We start from the raw sequence: 19,497 nt of genomic DNA, 5'->3' as shown, positions 1-19,497 counted from the left end.
GAGTGCTGATGTTGGTATAACTTGGGTTCTCAGCCTCAGTGATACAACATAACTTGGCAGTTCTCTGGAGCCTCCCATCTGAAGGTCTCCAAGACTTTATGGACAATAATTAAGCCGCAAAACCCTCCTAGCAGGAGCTAAGTGGTTTATCATTCCCCAGTTCACAGATGCGGGAAACTGAAGCACAGAGAGATGAAGCAACGTTGATGCTGGGAGCAGAACCCAGGCCACTAGGTTTTCCAGGCATCTGCTCTAGCCACTAGACTGCACTGTATCTGGATTTAAAATTATTCAGTCATTCCCCAGGAAGGAGGCTGGTCATTAGCCCAAGCCAAGGACATTCTCTGTGGTTTTAACGGACAGTTTGGTAGCTGTGTGAAACTTACTAATTTGATGGCCAGAACACTGTTTTCTCAGCTTTAGAATTGGGAAAGTTTTCTCCTCCTCCTGTTTTGTCACGGATGACCGCGCCAGTGGAAAAAAAATGGCTCTTTAAAGCTTGATTGAGATGCTGGGTTTGAACATTCAGGGAGTTTGTAGAACAGATTACTTGACTTTGGCTGACACAGGTCAAAGTCTGCCGATTCCCTGTGAGAAGAAATAACACAGTTTAGTCTTTACTTCCTCAGTGACCCTTTGAGACATGGGTGTGTCTGTTTCCAGGCCGCCTGCTTGATCATTAGAATAGTTTTTGCCTGAGCACTCCTATGGTCCAGGCTGGGAGGGGCAAAATTTGACTTCCCTTTATTTTCCCTTCTGTCTGTGTTGAGTCTGGGATATACAGGCTTAGTTGCTTGGTCCCTGAGTTTGGTTTGAAATCCAGAACTAGAAGGCTATTTTCAGGGGGATTCCCACTGGATTTTTTACCTGATCATCTGTGGTGCAATGTACACACAAATTATTAGTTTCCAGCCTGTTTAAGGGCTGGTCTACATGACAGGGAGAGGGGGGATCGATCTAAGTTACGCAACTTCAGCTATGTGAATATTGTATTCCAATTGATTTTTTTTATAATTATATGGTAAAAATGAAAAACTGAGCAATTTTTCAGTAAGTGTGGTTGTGACACTTTTGTGGTTTCATGTCTGATTTTATAAGCAAGTAGTTTTTAAGTGAGGAGACCAACCAGACTCCTGAAAGGAGTACAGTAGTTTGGAAAGGTTGAGAGCCACTGCTTTGGATTCCAGTAGTGCCTAGAGGTCCCAACCAAGACCAGGCCCCACTATGCTGGGAGCTGCACAAGTCCCTGCCCTGAAGAACTTGCAGTGTAAATAGACAAGACAAAGTACCATTGTCCAGTGATACAGATGGGGAGCTGAAGCAATGAGAGATTAAATGCCAATAGTCCCAAGGTCACATGGAGAATCTGAGGCAGTGCCTGGAACTAAACACTGACCTCCCACCCAAGGTGTTAAACACAGGACCATCCTCGGCAGTCTCAACGTAGTTCTGAGAGGACAAGATTCCAGTCTCAAAACCCATTATTAGAACTAGTTCACAATCCTAGTAGAGCATCAGGGCTTGAATGGACCATGGCATCTGAAACGATCCCCTCGTGCACCATAGGCTAGCTAGGAGGGATGCTGCTAGGCGTGGTTCCCTGCAAACCAAGATTGAGTCACATTGGCCAGGAAGGGGGGAACTGACCATGCTGCTTTCAGGTTGCACCCGCTCTCGCAATACAAAGACAGCTTGGGTCTTAGGGGCTATGTTGGCAGTCCCTGTTCTCCACTGCTAAATTCACGTAAACTGGGCCAAGGTAATGATGGAATGGGATTTGGAAATTATGCATCAGAAGGATCGGCTTGGGTACTGTCACAGCATTTTGATTATCTAGCTTTACAGTCGGGAGGGCTTGAATTACAGAGAATAATAGTGCTTTGTAATTCTCGAATACCTTTTGTCTGGAGATCTCAAAATGCTATACAATTAATTTCCCTGGGAAGGAGGGAGGGAAGTAGTCAGATGCCCAGTTCCCAGATGAGTAAACCGAGGCAGCAAGGTTAAGGGTGGCAGATCTGGGACTAGAAACCAGCTCTCTCAACCCCTGGTCCTGTGTCTATCTACTAGTCCATGCTGCTTCTTGTAATTTTTCAAATAATCTTACTTCAAAACTTATGCAAAGTCTTAGGCTGTGAAAGTTTCTTCCTGGGTATAATAATTGCCCTCTGGTTTGTATATTCCTGGCACCATCATTCTTTCAGTATGAAGCTTTTCCATTGTATAATCTGCTTGTACCTGGGAAGGCATTCCAAGGGTTAGAAAGCGTGCTTTAAAAAGTCATTCCTGCTTTGAAGTCCAGTTTGTTGATTTCTTGACCGGCTGCCTTATCAGAAACAGCCTTTCCGGCGTCTAGGACAAGAACTTTCTTGGCAAATTGTTTCACTCTTAGGTCAAGGGTCTTTTAGTGACAGGTGACTGAGTGGGAGAACAGAGAGAGGAAGTTTGTTTTGTAGAGGGATATCCTGAGTGCCTCTGTAGCCAGAGGTGAGCCACCGGTGCATTCAGGTAAATGGGGTACGCTTTCGGAGGGAAGATGTACAGGAAAGTCCTTGCACTCTGATTGCATACTCAGAGCCGTGCTAGCAGAAGAAAATGTGCCAATATATTTTATGCATATGGAAAGGCCAAGACAATGAGGCTGCAACGTAGTTGTGCTGCCCAGGTTTGTGGGGAACCTGACTGGGCATGGGGGAATGTACGGATTTGTGTCTGAGAGAGAAGTTGGTAGCACTGTTCAGACCAGGGCAGTGCACATTTTTCCCTGCTGCTTAAGCGCCAGACCCCCAGTTTGTGGCACCCCTGTGCTATGTGCTGCTCTGCCAATGAACCTCAATCCTGACTTTCAGCACTTGCTGCTTTCAGCACAGAGCTCCCCACAGAGCTCTGCTGATGCAGCTGAGTCCTGACCTGCAGCCCGTCTGCCCTAACCTCTGTACGACTCTCCCTGTGAACTCTAAACTTGGTCTGTGAATGAACCAGAGTGGGGTAGATGGGGGAAGGATTTGTCAGCTGTTGACTAAAATCCAAACACTAAATGGTTCTGTTTTCAAGATGGGCCCTTTTCCCAGGGAATTGGTTGTTTAGTGTCAGTCTCATGCTCCCATCCCTGGCACCTTCATGCCACTGCAGTCGTTTGTCACCCTCTCTCCGCATCAGGCCTGATTTCCTGCTGTTTTCTCCACAGTCCCTAGGCTCAATGGGCACCCCAAGCTGGACAGGCACCGCGAGCACCCGCCCGGCTACGACAGCTCTTCCACCATGATGAGCAGCGAGCTGGAGTCCAGCAGCTTCATTGACTCTGATGATGACGATAACACAAGCAGGTAGGGAACCGGTGTGGGGAATTGACGCTGAGCAATTAGGATAGATTTACTGTGTTGCTTTTAATCATGTAGGGCCAGACTGTGACCCTAGCTATGCACCAGGCTAAGGGAACGTAAGGCATCCCTTACACACACTATCCCCATCACCATTTGCAGCTTGGAATAGGGTGTGGGGGAGGAAAAGCAGCCTCTGTGGGGCAGCTTCTGCAAAGGTGGGCAGCAGGCAGGGTTTGGGAGCAAATGGAGCCTGGTCTCCACATCACCTACCCACGTGTGCTGCCAGCCAGTGCAGCTGAGCGGGTACAGAGGAGAAACCTGGTCTGCAGTAGGTGTAGGACTGATGCAAATCACATCCCCCTGCCAGGAGCAAGGAGAGGCACCCAGGGGCCAGACTGACTGAGTCACAATCTGGTTTCCAATTTTATCCTGGAGAAGCCTGCCAACAAGCTGCCCCATACTCTGGGTTCATGACAAAGCCCCTGTTGAACACTGTGAATTTACCAGGCTCTTTACCTGGAGTAAGACTCATACCTTACCCCCCGTGGGTTTGCAGTGGAAGACAAAGACCAGTCATGGGACAGCCATTCAAGTGAGGGAGAGTGGGGAGGCCCAAGGTAGGAAGGTTTTCTGGATTACGTGGGTTGTTGGGGAATTTAAGGAGCAGACGGGAGAGTTTCCGAGTCAAGGGGACAACAAGAAGTATTATCGTGTCCTTTAAAACCCCAGCATTTGCCTCTCCCCCAGTGCTGTGGCACCTTCTTATCATAGGGCAAAACTACAGTGGACGTTGGGTCTGAAATGGCACCTGCTCTATATTGACGGCTCAGTCGATTGGTAGACAGGACTAGCTGTTTAATTGAGAGCCACTTAACCAGGGAGTCTGCTTTGCTGCAATTCCCAGGGAACCTATTTGAGACCAATTGGGACATTAATCCCATTTAGTAGGGATTCATGGCTGGGAGTATCTGGGCAGGAGGAGAATTCCCTTCTCTGCACAGCCTCCTAAGATGGTCTGATCTGCCAAAGCCTAAATACTCCATTGTCTGAATACATCGCAGCCCTTCTTGAAACCAAATGGAGGATCTCTGAGGATGCATCCATGGGGGGGATTTATTTGCTCTTTACTTTGATCTGAGCACTGGCCTACTGATTACTCCTTACCATTCATCTCTGGATACTAGAGATGGGACCCAGTTGAGAAGTTTGGACCGAGAGCCAAATTGCCCTGTAGCTGAGAGTGAGTGTTCCAATTAAGGAACAACTCTAATTCCTGGACATCCCATGCCTTTAACAGCTATCCTGCTCTGTGTCCTCAGAGCAAGGACGGCTACATTTTGAAATCCAAACATCGTGCAGACCTCAAGTACCAGATGTTTTTTTGGCTTGTTATTAGCTGCAAAACACTCCATAGTAATGATGTGAATATTATAATGTAATATCTTCCAAGTAAGTAGACATTAATTAATGCTGAATTACATATTCCATGATCCCAATGAGCAGTAGAGGAATTCATCCCAAATAATGTTATTACAAGGAAGGCCTGTTTTGCCAAATATCTATACGGGCATTTTATTTAATCTTTCCTGGAGCCAGGGCACTGGGAGTAGTTGGGAAATATTCCTTGATGTTTTCAAAATGATCTTCCATATCAAAGCACTCTCGCTTTCTCTTGTTACGTTTGCCTTTCCTTGAAGGGTTTGTAGGATGACAAGGCACTCGTATTCTAATTCTGTATGTTTTTAATGATTTTACCACTCCATTGCTGCAAGATTTAAAACAAAACTCACCGTTGCTTTTGCAAGACCAGCTTCTTGTTCCCTCTCCTAGTTTCCCAATGCAAGTAGCTATAAATGCTGTATCTAGAGCTGTGCTGACGTCCTCTAGAGATGCTGAGCTGAAAAAGCCCATTCCAGGTCTCTGGGCCTCCAAGGAGGCCTCTAGTAAAACCACGAAAGACACAACTTGGTATTCCTGTTGTTTCTAAAGTGAAAAGCAAACAAAAGAGGAGCCCAACTCAGCAAGGTATTTAAACATGTGCCTTATTTTAAGCACATGAATAGAGCCCATTGAATTCAGAGGAATTATTTGCAGGCTTGCAGCTAGTCAGATGCTGAAGTGCCTTGCTGAACTGGGGCCTCAGTTATTTTTAATTTGCTAAAATCCCCCTTAATTTCAGCTCCATTTGACACATGTAAAGGACGAGGTTTTCAGATGGGTAATGCGGAATGCAGAATGCCTATTTGTCCAGGCACATGCATGCTCATTTGGGGCTACTGGGTCACCTGTTGACAGTTTGGCCAATTTTTGCTTTGACCTGAAAAATACGTGCTTGCCAGACACAGTCTGGGTGAAAAACGCCCAGCCAAAACTGATAATTTCACATGCAAATGGAAATTCCTTGTGCAAATATGAGCTGTGGGCATGGATCCCCAACATGTGGAAATGCAGGGACCAATCCTCAAGTATTTTACACACACGAGTAAGTCCATCAGCTTTCCCTGTGCCTAAATGATTTGCAAAATCCAGCCCTTTGCCTTTAACCTGCATCCATTCTAAGCTTTCCTAAAACCTTTAGGGTTCCCAAGAGAGCCTTGCAGCTCATTTTGTTTCTTGTAAATAAATGAATTATTTCCATGGCAGCAAGATATGCAGTGGGGCAGGATTAGCACAGTCAGGGTGGCTACTGAAGCACAGCGTGCTAGACCCAGCTAAATCCTGTCCTATATTTTAATAAAGAAAACTCTCTGCATCTGACCCAAGACGAGAGAGAGATTCTTAGAAGCTGCTGCCAAGGGCCCTTTCCTTTCCAGGCCAGGGCAGAAGTTCTTGGCATACAAAGCAGCTGCCAGGCTAGCGCGTCAGGAAGAGCAGCGTAATGGAATGCTCCAAGGTATGTTGTTCTATAACAAAGACGATGTTCACAAGCGGATGAGAGATTCCGCTGGAGGGGGGAGAATTTTCTTCACCAGCAAACATGGCCTGATAGAAAACCAAACACGCTCCAGAGCTGCTGGGGATGGGGGCCTGGGGAAAGGGCTAAAGGGGGTAAGTTTGTTTAATGGCGTTGATAAACTCTGGTATTGGAGGCCGAGTTGAGAGTGGGGAGTGAGCAGGTGAGGGGGACAACACGGAGAGAAGAATCCAAATGTAAAGATTTTATGGTGGTAACAAGAAGGAAGATGTGAACTTTCTGTGGTGCTTCTCTGTGAGTATTTGATTTTAACTTGAAGCGGTGCGGCAGAGTTGGTTAATTTCCAATCCAGTGAAACCCATGATGCGTTTTAGTGAGGGGGGCTTTATTTCAGTGAGTGGATCTCTCAAGGCAGTACAGTTCCCCCAATTCGACACCATCTTTTAGGTTTCTTTTCTTAACCAGAATCCTGTTACACCAAGATTCATGTATCATCTGTGCTGGCATATCTTTGTCTCAGGTTCTCTACAGACAGTAGCAATTTCTCTCTCTCTTATGGTTCAGGGAGTTTCAGACTTTGATCTTCTGATTAATTTTGGTGTTTTTCTTCTGGGATGTGGGAAAAAGATACGAAAAACTGTTTGTTTTCTTTAAAAAATGCCTTTTAAAGTAATGTGATATAATGGGCTATAGTACACAAGTCATTAAACAGCATAAAATTAGTGGCATTTGCAGGTAATGGGTGATATATTGAGTACAGAGCTGCTGGGGAGTAATCTATTCAGTAAAGAGGTACTGTTCTAAAGTCTCTCTTCCTTCCCTCTAAGACCGTAAATAGTTGGAAAACGAAAGGCTGTTAGGAAGTTGGTTTTTGACAGCAGCCTATAATTATTATTAATAAGAACTCTTAGCTCTAATGTGGTCAAAATCGTGCGTGGCGAGAATTCCAACTGCACTGACTTCAGATGTGCTGAAGTCTATTGCATGAAAGAACCAAATGAAAGAACGTTTTCTGAAGCCCTTTTCGCAAACTATGTCTATCGTTACCATTTTTCCCCCCCACACCCCACTTGCCTCCTCTTTGGAGAAACCGGATTGCATTGATTATCCTCATTTTGTAACCTCTGGGTAGCGTTTTAATAGCCTTTTGGTTTTGAGGAGTGCAAAAGGAGTTTTGACCAGTGGTTGCAGCAGGAGATAGTCAGGACTTGTGGGTTCTATTCCTGGCGTGGCACTGATACCTGGTGACCCTGGGCAAGTCACTCTCTTTGCCCACGTCCAGACTAACCCGCGGCATCGGCGGGTTAAAATCAATGGCTCGGGGATCGATATATCGCGTCTAGTCTGGACGCGATGTATCGATCCCCGAGCGCGCTTACATCGATTCCGGAACTCCATCAACCCGAACGGAGTTCCGGAATCGACATGGAGAGCCGTGGACATCGATGCCGCGCCGTCTGGACGGGTGAGTACCTCGATTTTAGAAATTCGACTTCAGCTACGTTATTCACATAGCTGAAGTTGCGTATCTAAAATCGATTTTAATATCTAGTCTGGACGTGGCCTAAGTCTACTTGTAAAATGGCAGTAGTCATTCCTACCCATCTCCCAGAGATGTTGTAAGGATTACGTAATTAATTCTTGTAAAGCACTTGTGAAATACTGGGCGTGAAAAGTGCTACAGAAATGCAAATTAGTATGACTATGTAATTGTAATATATATTTTCTTTATTGATGAAATATGAAGTAAGTAGCAGTTCTCTTGAGGACACAGGTTTGAAAAAGTTGGCTAGAAGAACTTAAGAGATGGCTGAAATGTTATGACAACGTGCAAGAGGAAATGTTTGATTCCTTTGATTTTTCCCTAATTATTTTTTTTAAAGAAATCGCAGAGACTGTGGAGCCTGATATTTACAAACATGCTTTCACATAGTCCTGCCAAGACCAACTGCTTTCCTTGTACTTCCACCCAAGGTTATTAAGACAGCTTAAAACTTTGACCAGCTTTCCACAAGAAGGGATCAAGAATTTAACTGAATTAAATGCGTACACGTTTGTAGCATTCTTCAGGATAAATTCCTCTTTCATTTCTTTTGCATACATTTTGCACGTACCATTTTAACATCCTTCATCTGTGATGGAAGGATGCCAGAAAGCAAGCCAAGGGAAGTGTGTCTTAAGGCTGAAGATGTGGTCTTGAATTCTGAAAGACAAAGAGAGTGAGAGCCAATTTGGATCGCATTAAAACTGCCCCAAATCATGGACTGTATTTTAGAACCATATATGAACTGAGATCTTTTGTGGGTCTGATTTTCCCCGGCACCCCAACTCCTGGTTTCTGATGCAGAGTAGAACCGGAAATACTGCAGACCAAAAGAACATGACTCCTCTTAGTCTGATACCAGCTGGAAACAAAAAAGTGCCAGAAATCTTTAAAGAAAGTCTGTTCTGTGGGATATCCAGTTCCGTTTTTACAGATCGACAGTGTTCAGCATTTGGAGAGGTGCATATTCTAATGGAACCTGGATTCCCACATGAGGCCCACGTCTCCCTATGCAGACTAGTATCATTTGATCCAGGATTGCCAAGGTACATGGGGAGGGTAAAGGTGTGTATCCTTTTGAAGATGCTGAGTGTGCAGTTGACAGTGGAATCAGCCTGCAGGTGATGCTAAAATGTTCTGACTGCCATCACCCTCACACATATGCAAGTATCTTTTCTCGGTTTGCCTATTCTTTCTGGCTCATCCCTATAGTCGCTCTCTCATATAGTGTATGTTCTCTGGGACAGGGACTGTCTTCTTTTGTTTGTCTAGAGAGTGCCTAAATCAGTGGGGCCCTGGGCACTACCATAATGCAAATAAATAATAACCGAGTGCCTAGCACCTTTGGCATAGAGAGTAGGACACATGGGTGATGGTGTTGGCCAGATCAGATACCAACTCTGCAGCACTTTAGAGCCAATTAGGTGCTTTGAGTGAATGTCTGGAATTTCCTGAGGGTTACAGAACCATCTTTCTGAATCATTAAGCAGATTGTCTCCCTTTCCCTTCAGTTTGTAAGAATCGGTTTCTTACACTTTTAATAACCACACTCTGCTCTGACATGGTCTCCGTTGAGAAGGTATAATTTTACCCTACGCCTTCAGAATTCCTTTGATATAATTATGAAAGATAAGCAAGTCAGAAGGGGTAAGGTACATTTATTCTTTAAGAAATCAGTAATAAAGGATGTATAAGATGGTGGTTGGTGGAAGAACCTCTAAGAAGATCTGACAGTTTGGGTTGAATAATGACCCAGAGTTTGGATGCTAGTTCTCAGACTTCTTTGAATCTGCAGAACCTCCAAGTCTCATGGGAAATAGGCTTTCTCTCCAGATTTCTGCTATTTCTTCCTTCTGTTCTGTTCACTTCCTTGTGGTATTTTTGCACCTCTACTTCTGTAACACTAGCAACATGTCTGATGCGACTGCTACCTAGTGGCTGGATCACTAGAAAATAACAGCCTGCTACTAGCCACCAGCTAAGCTTTAATGGTAGAAGTCTAGCTTGTGACCTGGAAGACCCAAGTGCAAAGCATGCTAATGACTCGTTACACTTCCAGCCCTGGCCGGAGCCCAGAATTGCAGAAGGAGCAGAGAAAATAGGAGGAAAAGTTAAGCCCACTACCAATTAGAATATTTTAGCCAAACTCTCTTGACCATCCCTTGCATCAGACCAGTGTCTAAGATGTATCCATCTTGCTGGTATTTTAGCAATGGACTGTTACAAGTTACAATCAGGACGTCTTTAATTGGTTTCAGTGCAATTAGGAACTTAGCTAATTTTACCCTTGTATATATCAAAGCTATCTTTGAAACACTGAGTCCCTGACTTGATGGGGGATTAAAACGTCACTTAAGTGCTCACAAAGTCAGAGAGCAGCTGCATTTTCCAGTCAGATTTACTGCAGACAAATATTTTTAGTCCAGCCTGCCAGAGAGAATCTGATTGAACCCCTGGTATAATTGCTCTTTGTGTTTCTAAGCAGCACTGTGTTGATGTGCCTCAGAGCAGGAGGGGAGGAATTGGCACAACCTGTCAGCACGGGCAGCTCAGGAGGTTTGTTTACTGGAAGTGCCTGGTGATAATGAGAATATTGACAGGGAGAGAGTGGGCTGGAAGATGCTTCTGCATCAGAAATGTTGGAAGTAACACTAGGTCCCTGTCAAGACTCTTGAGGCAAAACTGGGCTGGGGGCCTTGAAGGTGTCTTATGTTTCTGCCCACTGGTCCTGTGATTATCTGTCCAGACAAAACCACCTATGTCTGCCAGGTGAAGGAAGAGCTCTCTGCTACTGGGAGGAGTCCCTCCCTAATCTGACTTCTCTGGCATGGCGTGGTATGTGCGTTTTGTCAACATCTCTAAGCTAGAGCCCGCCGTTTACAATGGGAAACAGCAGCCAGTGGCTTGCTTGGCATGGCACTGTGATACCAAACAAATGATATGGTGAGCTGCCTGGGACGTGTCCTGCGATCTGTGTGTCCATTGCAAACCAGAATTCCCCTCCTTAGGAGTTGTCTAGAGCGGCGTTTTTCAACGACCGGCCTGTGGACCGGCACCAGTCCTTGAGATCTCCCTGACATGGTCCAGGGAGGCAGCAAGCCAGTCCCTGGTTAAAAAAGGTTGAGAAACACTGGTCTAGAGCAGCACCTTCTAAACTACTGCATGCTTCGGTCGATCATTACAGACGCTGAAAATGAACTACATGATGCAAAGCTGCCTGGAATTATTTAAAGCTGTTAGAATCAGAAAAAGATGACACTATAAAAATTTGCCATGTGTTTCATTCTTTCTCTCTCATGGCCCAACCCAGCTGCATGAAAATCAACAGAAAGATTAGTGCGTGCTTCACCATGACTCATGCTGGACTTCACCCCTTCCCCAGGGCTCACAGCATGGAATGAAATCTCGGCACAGGGTTAGTTTGCCTAGTGAAGCTCTAAAGTCCTACTCTTATCGCCTAAGAAAGGCACTTGCCTCTCACTCGGCAGCCTTCCCAGGAATCTTGCTGTTTGAAAGCAGGAAAGTTTCCCCAGAGTCTCTCTTCAAGTAGCAGGCAGGTTCATTGGACTCAAGCAAACTCACTTCACTGGACTTCAAGCCCCCCTGATCTTTGTGGGTTGGAGAATTCAGCTCAGTCTTGAACGTACTTAGGTTCATGCTCTACTAAGGGGAGATTCTGGGAGGAAAGAGGAAGAGTGAAAATCCAATTGGGAAAAATATTGGTGGCAAAATGGACATTATGTGAAATTGATCCCTATGCAGAGCAGCCAATAAGATCTAGGCACCCCGGAAGCCATACTGTACCATACGTGGAGTGCTTAGGTAGGATTTAAGTGGTGCGTGGGCTTTCCCAGTAATGGAGGCACTTGAAATCACTAGTTGCTTTTGAAAATGTAGGCTGTGGCCACTCCAAATGGAACTGCGCCGCTGGCTGGGGGAAGCATGTGCTTGATGTTGACAAGCTTTGAATTAGTTTTGTGATCTCAGAGGATGAATCGAGAGATTCACAAACCCTCCAGCTCCGTGAGGTTCCCGGCCCCAGTATTCACTCGCAGAGTATACACGACTTGGATACTGCCGGTGTGTGGGGATTCTCATGATAACAGGCCCCTTCATGAGATTTCCAGGGTTTGTCCTCTCTTGTCGTTTCCAGCATTTTGAACATGGCCAGAATCTTGTAGATCAGAGCCAGGTAGACATGGAAAAAAAGGTCCAGGGTCCCTGTTGCTCAGGTATGTGAAGCAGGGACTCGCCCATTTGCTCTTGTAGCTGCTGTGTTGTGCTGGTTAAAGATATAGCATCGTCTTTGTGTCTCTTAATCATTTTTAGAGTAACAAATAGAGAGCAAGGATGTTCTTGTGGTTACCTACCAGACTGGGATTTGTGAGATATGGGTTCTGTCCTTGAGTCTGCCACAAATTGCTTGTGTGACCTTGGACAAGTCACTTCATTTCTTCGGGTCTCAGTTCCTTATCTGTAAAATAGGGATGATACAACTTCCCTACCTCACTGAGCAGTTCTGAAGAAAAATGCATGAATGGATGTGATGCTCAGCGATTACGGTGCCTTCGAAAACCATAGAAGCAAAAATAAATAAATCGCTATGTGGCAACGTAACTTTCTCCATCCCACAGACTGAGGAGCCATCGGAACAAGCATAACTATTTGAGAAAGTTTATTCTCTTAGCTATGAGGCCCCCATTAAGTTCCTAGTCACATGGGATTCCAGTTGCATGGAGGAATAGCGGCATGCTGACAAGGATCTTTCTTTCTCCCTCCAGGGCTCTCAAAATGTAGCATCACGTGATTCTCCAGGGTTCTCTGTGCTGGAGCCTTTCAGAGCAGAGATTAAAATAATTGCTTGGCCTACAGCTGTCTTTATTGTGTGCATTTTTCTTCATTGGATAATGGGGTCAGGACCACCACAAAGTACTAGGCAATGCTGGGTTTCCGTGACCTTGGGTGGTTAAATCAGAAGGATTTGTGTTTCCAAGTTGGGGGCTGAATTCCCTCTTGCTCCCGGAGAGGGGGAAGATAGTAAATTATTCTCATTAATCCATGTTGAAATTTAGCCTGTAACTTCCTTGTCACAGTTAATCTACTGCCCTGTGCATGCGGCTAGGCAAAGACCAAGATCGAACACACTGGGGTGAGCGGCAGTTCAAGGAGGGAGGGAGGTGCATCGTGAGTCAATTGCTGGGGCCTACATTTCTTGCTCCCTCCTGGATCTTCAGGCATCGGCCATTTGTGGCAGAGTAGAGAGTTGAAAATGGCCTCACTTTTATGCAGCTGAACTGTGCTTTGAATTCTCCCCAGGCTGAGTAGCTCCACAGAGCAAAGTACTTCATCCCGGCTAATACGGAAGCATAAACGCAGGAGGAGAAAACAAAGGATGCGCCAGATTGACAGGGTAAGTTTGGGGGGGTCATGCAGTATCTGGCGGGGAGGGTCATGTTTCTGATGAGCGCGTGTGTGCTAGCAGGAGGTTATGGGACTGGCCAACAACCTGCTGAAGCTAGTGGAAAGATTCCTGTCCACTCCTATAGGCTTTGAAACAGGTCCTCAAGCTAGGAATCTTGAAGTATTATCACAGCTTGTTGTTTTTCTTCAGACTTCTGCCTTTGATGCTGAGTGACCCTGCTTCTTGCCCCATCTTCTCTATGCCACATGCTCCCATGGGACAGCCTCAGTCAGGACACTGTCTTCAGTAAGAGGAAGGGCCAGTGGCAAGGTTACTGCAGTATTGGGTATTTGGCCTGCATCATCCTCTCCTGTTGACCTGAACGGGAGCAGAGGATGCTCAGCTCTTAGGAAAAACTCAGCAACTTGCAAGGATTGTGTCTCACTCCATTCTGGTACACTTCTGCAACAGCTGCACTGGAGTGACTCTAAGGATGTATTATAATTTAATCAGGCACTTGTTTGCTTCTCATAAAAAAAATATTCCAGGGGGCTTTAAAGAAACAGAATATGTTAAGCTCTTATTGCTAGAACTGGGCTAACAGAAGAGCTATTCTCAAACATGTTTGTTGAACCTTGATAGTGTTTCAATTTAGCCGTGTGTCCCCCATTTTCTGTTTGCCTTTCTGCAAACTTTTGTAGGGTCATGTTTTATTTGCACGGATGGTTGGGAAGGAGCTTTGATCCATGGGAATACCAGGACTCGCATGCAAATGCACATCTATGCGACAAGAGTACTTTCTTTAGGTCATCTGGTCTAAAATTGTACCACAGGACTTTGCATGCACCGTTCAAATACAGAATCCCTGATATTGAGTATTGCTATGAGCCCCTTTCAAACAACCATTGGATGAAATACATTTGTTGAAGAATTATGAATAAGGAATCAATTTCAAAAAATCATGATGGGTTCCCAGGTGGTTCCCATACAGAAGAAAGGTCCAAATCTGATCCGTTGGTTGCTCCCAATGAATTGCTCCAGTTAGTTATTTTCATTGCTAGATTTTGAACTATTTGAAAGCTGGGATTCTGATGAAGCCTCTATTTTATTTTTCCAGTCATCCTCGTTCAGCAGTATTACGGATTCAACCATGTCCCTGAATATCATCACTGTCACGCTCAATATGGGTAAACTGACGTTGTAGCATCGTTGTTTATTTTTATTCTTAATTCTATTTGTCGAGTGCTGTAAATGTTCATTGTTTACTATTAAGGTCAGGACTTAGCATGATACAATAGCTGAGCTATTTAAATTAGGGCCTGATCCAAACTTCTTTAGAAGTCAATGAAAAGATTCCCATTGACTTCAAGGGGCATAAATTTTGACAGCTGTCCAGACTGCCAAATAAAGCAGGTGGTTCTCGGTCCAGTTCAGAGTGGATGTGTGTCCATATAACATAACCCACACCACAGTTGTCTCAGATTTTTGATCTTCATGGCAGATACAGCAGGATAAGCCATGACTGTGGTCATTGGAGATGGAATTCTCCTCTCACTCCTAGAAGTGGGGTAAGGAGGAAGGTAGCTTGGTGATGGAGGCTTATGTTGCTGCCACCCATGTTGTCTGCATTGTTTGGATAACTAGATGCTTTCAGACTTGTCAGTCCAACCCCTTTCACCAGCCCTGAATTCCTGCTGCCCCAGTGATGTATGGAAAAACAAACATGACCTGATGCTGTTAAGTGTTCTATTTCTAGGTGCAGACGGGTCTTTTCAGAACAGTTCCTCTTGCTTATTTTCTTTAAAATGTGCAAATTTTCAACAAGTCATATGAAAAAATAATCCAAGATCAACAACCTCTCCCTGCTTGGATGAATATGCCAGGTACATACAACCAGCTCAGCTTAGCCTCTTGGTCTGAATGTCTACAATGCTTCTGTTGATAATGTGGTGGTGGTGGTGAGAAATCTGGAAGACACCTGTCTCTCTTAAGGCCATAGAGTAATGCTCTGCCAGCTTTCAGTGGCCTTCCATCACCTCGCTTGCTTTTTCTTCCCCCTCTTCCTATCTAGAAAAGTATAATTTCCTGGGGATCAGCATCGTAGGACAGAGCAACGACCGAGGAGATGGTGGCATTTACATTGGCTCTATCATGAAAGGAGGAGCCGTGGCAGCAGACGGCCGAATTGAACCAGGAGACATGCTTCTACAGGTTGGTCCATGCCCCCAAAATTACGCCGCTTGCTGAAATATTACTGGCTTCCGCTCAGCCTTTCCCCCAGCTTCCCTCGTTCCAGAACCCGTGAGTGAAATTCTCCCTTGTGCAAAGTAGTTTTAGCTTGCACAAGGTCTACCTACTACATAAGTCTCTAAATCATTGCTGTTTAACTTGAGCTCCCCCTGCTGGATGGCTGACCAACTCTACAGCAGTGAAAAATCTCTTCAGGTTCTCCACCAAATTAAAACAAAGTTAAGACAAATTAAAGTTGGGGCCTCGCTCATAGTGCTTGACAATGCCCTATTCATTGCCGTTGGTATGGGACAGGCTAACACTAGCCTAAGTAAAACATCCTTTTCCCTTCAATGACAACCTCTGACCATCATTGTCTTTTGTGACATGTTCCAGGTGAATGAGGTCAACTTTGAGAACATGAGCAATGATGACGCAGTGCGGGTTTTACGGGAAATAGTCTCCAAGCCTGGGTGAGTGTGTCACCAGATTCCTGTCTTCCCCCATCTCCCGAAATATTGGTATTGGGCAAAGCTCAAAAAGTTCAGCTGTTCAGTCTGGATAAGCACAGTTCACTGGGTGCTTATCCTGACTATCTGAACCACTTGGAGTAGGTCAGTCTCTGGCTGCTAGTATACCAGCTAAAACCAACACAGACTGGTAGCTGTCTTGCTGGTTCACGCCCTTTGGGGATCCTAGGGTGAAAGACTTCTCAAAATGTGATTGTTCTATCTGGCCATCCCTGGGGAGGAACAAATTAGTTCACCGCGATAGAGTATCATTCTCCTGGTTCTACAGGGAAAGAGAACTGCCTCATCCCTATTTATTTTCTCTATTTTCAGACCTATCAGCCTAACGGTGGCCAAGTGCTGGGACCCCACACCTAGGAGTTATTTCACTATCCCGAGGGGTAAGTGAGCAGCCAGTATAACAGTGCTAAGTTGCAAGGTTTTCAAAATCCATGGCACAAAGACCTCAAGGGTCAAGGCATTTCCAGCTACCCTGTCATCTTAAAGTTTTCCCCCCCCCCAACCCTTTGCAAACAGATCAGGATATCTAGTTCTAAGTGGGGGGTGGGGGGCGCAGGGGTTCTTTCTTTCTTGACTTTAGTTAGCTTTGGGTCTGGGTCAGGTTTCATAGTATAATATGAGAAGACTCCTGCTACAATCACAGGAAACTGATCATCTTGGATGTACCCCTCCAAATCTAACCCAACCGTCCCTGCTTAGTGCCCTGGATGAAGGCAAAAGTCCCTGATAGGACACCCAAGGAGACAATTCCTTCTGGTCCCTCACACTAGTGATGATCTTAGCCCAGTGCACATGAATGACAATGACTCAAGATACTGACAGTGTCCAAATAATTGTGTCTTACCCCCACTCACCATCCGTTGAATCCTGCTGAGGTGGATTCTGCCAGAAATCTGATTGGTTTCTTTCTTTTTTGTTTGCTGTTCCAGCTGAACCAGTGAGGCCGATTGACCCTGCAGCATGGATCTCTCATACCACAGCCATGACGGGAGCGTACCCCCGTTACGGTATGAGCCCCTCCATGAGCACCATCACATCTACCAGCTCCTCACTAACAAGCTCAATTCACGATTCGGAAAGTAAGTCGCACTGCGGCCAGCACAGGGCAGGTGTCTTCTGCTCAGGGCCGGCAGTGTAGAGCTGCACAAAAAGCAAAGCAAGACGCAAACAAACACGACAACCACAAGAAAACATTTAAATTTTTAATTTTAACGTGTGGGGAGCATAAAACTTTCTGAAGGTTAACACAGTGATAGCACAGTGTAGGAGGAGCAAGGTTTTGCACTTACATTTTGCACCATAAATTAGAAGGGCTTCCCCCACATCTTCCAATCAAATGGAAGGGCCGAGCTCCATCCTAATGTATCGGTCCCTTACAGAGTCAGAAGCCGTTTCCCCCCAGGTGGATAACTTTGCAGATCAGGAACTGGGGCTTTATGTTTGGAAACTTTTTATTTGCTTTCAAAACAGCCTTCACAGTGTTTTTAATATTGTTTAATTGGGTTGCCATTTCTTTTGGGAACTTTTATTAAATTTTAAAAAACAAACAAACGAAAATCAAAATCTGGTGACTTTTGTCCCGCAAGAGGAAATGAAGGGTCAGATTCTCTCCTCCACTGGTCTGGTCTGTTGTGACAATTCCTAAGTTCTCCTGTCTGCCTAATGCGAAAGTTGTTATGGTTTCTTATCTTGGAAATGTTAGAAGTGAAGAAATAAGTCTTTTCTTGTTCTCTAGTGAGTGTGCAGGGCACAATGCAGCATTTGATTTAAAACACATGGCACTGAGGCAAGACACATACATACAGCAGGTGGCTGTTCAGTGCCTCACCACTGAGGCCCCAATTTAGGAAAGCATCCCTGTTTGAGGCCGCAGTTAAGCATGTGCTGAAGGGACTTAAGCTAGTCCGTAAGTGTTGCCCTAAATAGGGGTGGACTTAAGCACCACGCTGAAGTATTTTCCTGGATGAATGAACGAAGAAGAGAGAGACCGGAAACTAAACACATTCTGCAAGACTGGTTCACGACTTCATCCAAAATGTTGCCATCTAGCATCCCGCTTTGAGCTGTGGCTGCTAACTGGTCCTATTGGTGCTCACAGGGCAATCAGTGCACCGACCAACTTAGCTAAACACACTGGACACACTTCCCAATTGCCCTGCGAACAGCAAAATTAAACAGCACTTTTGCCTCAGTCAGGATCAAATTCTTGTCTTGTTCTTATTCGTCAAGTGGCAAAGCCTCAGTTTGTGTCCCCAAGTTTTTCTTCTCCCACCGATTCCTCTGAGGCAGGCAGGACAGCTGCTGTACTTTGTTGGCTGGCATATTTTTTCAAAAGAAGAAGAAATAGGAAGGAGCAATGCAAACTGGATGCTTTTGGTGGCTATTCATGATAGCATGTCCCGATTTTAGAAAATTTGGGCCAAGATTTTCAATGGTGACCAGCAATTTTGGGCTCTGCTTGAAATACCTTAAAGATGGCTAGGTTTCAGAGTGCTCTCCCCTTTCTAAAAATCAGGCCCTTTATGGTGCCTCAGCTTAACATCCAAAAACTGAAATGTCTCAAATGACTAGTCATTTCTGAAAGGGTTGGCTTATCTGAGTAGGTTAAAAGAAGGGGTGAGAATTGATTGATCTAGCTGTATTACTCACACACATCTCCTTTAATCTTTGTTTCACACTGAAAATATTCTCGGCTGCACGGGGTAATAAAAAAAAAAAAAGATTGACTCTGTTAACTAACCTTGACACTGCCAATTATAGTTCAGGTGTTATTTCCACTCCAAGACTTGTTTTGCAATGAAATAATCTAAACTAGACCCTCTAAGGAACTTTACACCTTAAAAAGTGCTTATTTCTTTCCTACAGACATCCTGTATGGAAAAACCCTTAATACAGAATGATAAAAATTCTACAGAAGGTTAACCCAATCTGTAGCAAGGATATAATTCCCCACAGATTCTGTAGGTTGCCTTAAAATTTCTGTAGGGAGGATCTCATTCTCTGTTAAGGCTCCAATTCAGCAATCACTGAAGGCAGCTTGCATAACTCACAATCTTAATGTTAGGCAAGCTCTTAAGAGCATTGCTTAATTGGGGCCTAAAATCTATAGGTTGCTTAATGTCATTTCTGTAACCCCTTAGAGAAACTCTATTGGTTTCATTGCTAATACATTGTATTGGATTTTTCCATAGAGGCAAAACAACAACAATCATCATCATCATCATCATGAATAAAGTAGACCTTTCATTGCTCATTTAAAGGCCTTTGGGTTAATGATCAATGACAGAATCTTTCCTTGACAAATGTTTGGCTGAAGTATTAAATTCCTGGAGTTGTCTATGCGTTGGTGGTGCCTTTATATTTAAAAATACCAGCAGGTCCTGCCAGACCGTGTAGGTGCTTGCTCATTCTCTGATTTCATAAGCAGACAGCCGCTAGAATTACAGCCTCACCTTGAAACTCTGAAAGGGGAGTTATCTCTTTTCTAGGGCTTGTCTCTGCATCTCCCTAGACAGGAGGCGGCACCAACAAAAGAGGGCAAAATATTATCAGCAGTC

At 44.8% G+C, this 19,497-nt stretch overlaps 1 protein-coding gene across 12 annotated transcripts in view; it reads left to right on the top strand.

The window, feature by feature from the left end:
- Nucleotides 1-19,497, top strand: part of DVL1 (dishevelled segment polarity protein 1) — a 176,425-nt gene that overhangs the window by 139,967 nt on the left and 16,961 nt on the right. For 11 of the 12 annotated variants that reach the window (XM_030537311.1, XM_030537313.1, XM_030537316.1 and 8 more), the window contains 7 exons: nucleotides 3,188-3,326; nucleotides 13,097-13,190; nucleotides 14,299-14,368; nucleotides 15,253-15,392; nucleotides 15,807-15,883; nucleotides 16,253-16,320; nucleotides 16,870-17,019. In XM_030537311.1, the coding sequence (XP_030393171.1) occupies nucleotides 3,188-3,326; nucleotides 13,097-13,190; nucleotides 14,299-14,368; nucleotides 15,253-15,392; nucleotides 15,807-15,883; nucleotides 16,253-16,320; nucleotides 16,870-17,019 (738 nt within the window). The remainder of the gene's footprint in view (nucleotides 1-3,187; nucleotides 3,327-13,096; nucleotides 13,191-14,298; nucleotides 14,369-15,252; nucleotides 15,393-15,806; nucleotides 15,884-16,252; nucleotides 16,321-16,869; nucleotides 17,020-19,497) is intronic. The other variant, XM_030537312.1, reaches the window with a different exon arrangement.

Source organism: Gopherus evgoodei, chromosome 18, assembly GCF_007399415.2.
Source record: "Gopherus evgoodei ecotype Sinaloan lineage chromosome 18, rGopEvg1_v1.p, whole genome shotgun sequence".
NCBI classification, from domain to species: Eukaryota; Metazoa; Chordata; order Testudines; family Testudinidae; genus Gopherus; species Gopherus evgoodei.
This window is presented reverse-complemented; position numbering and strand designations above follow the sequence as displayed.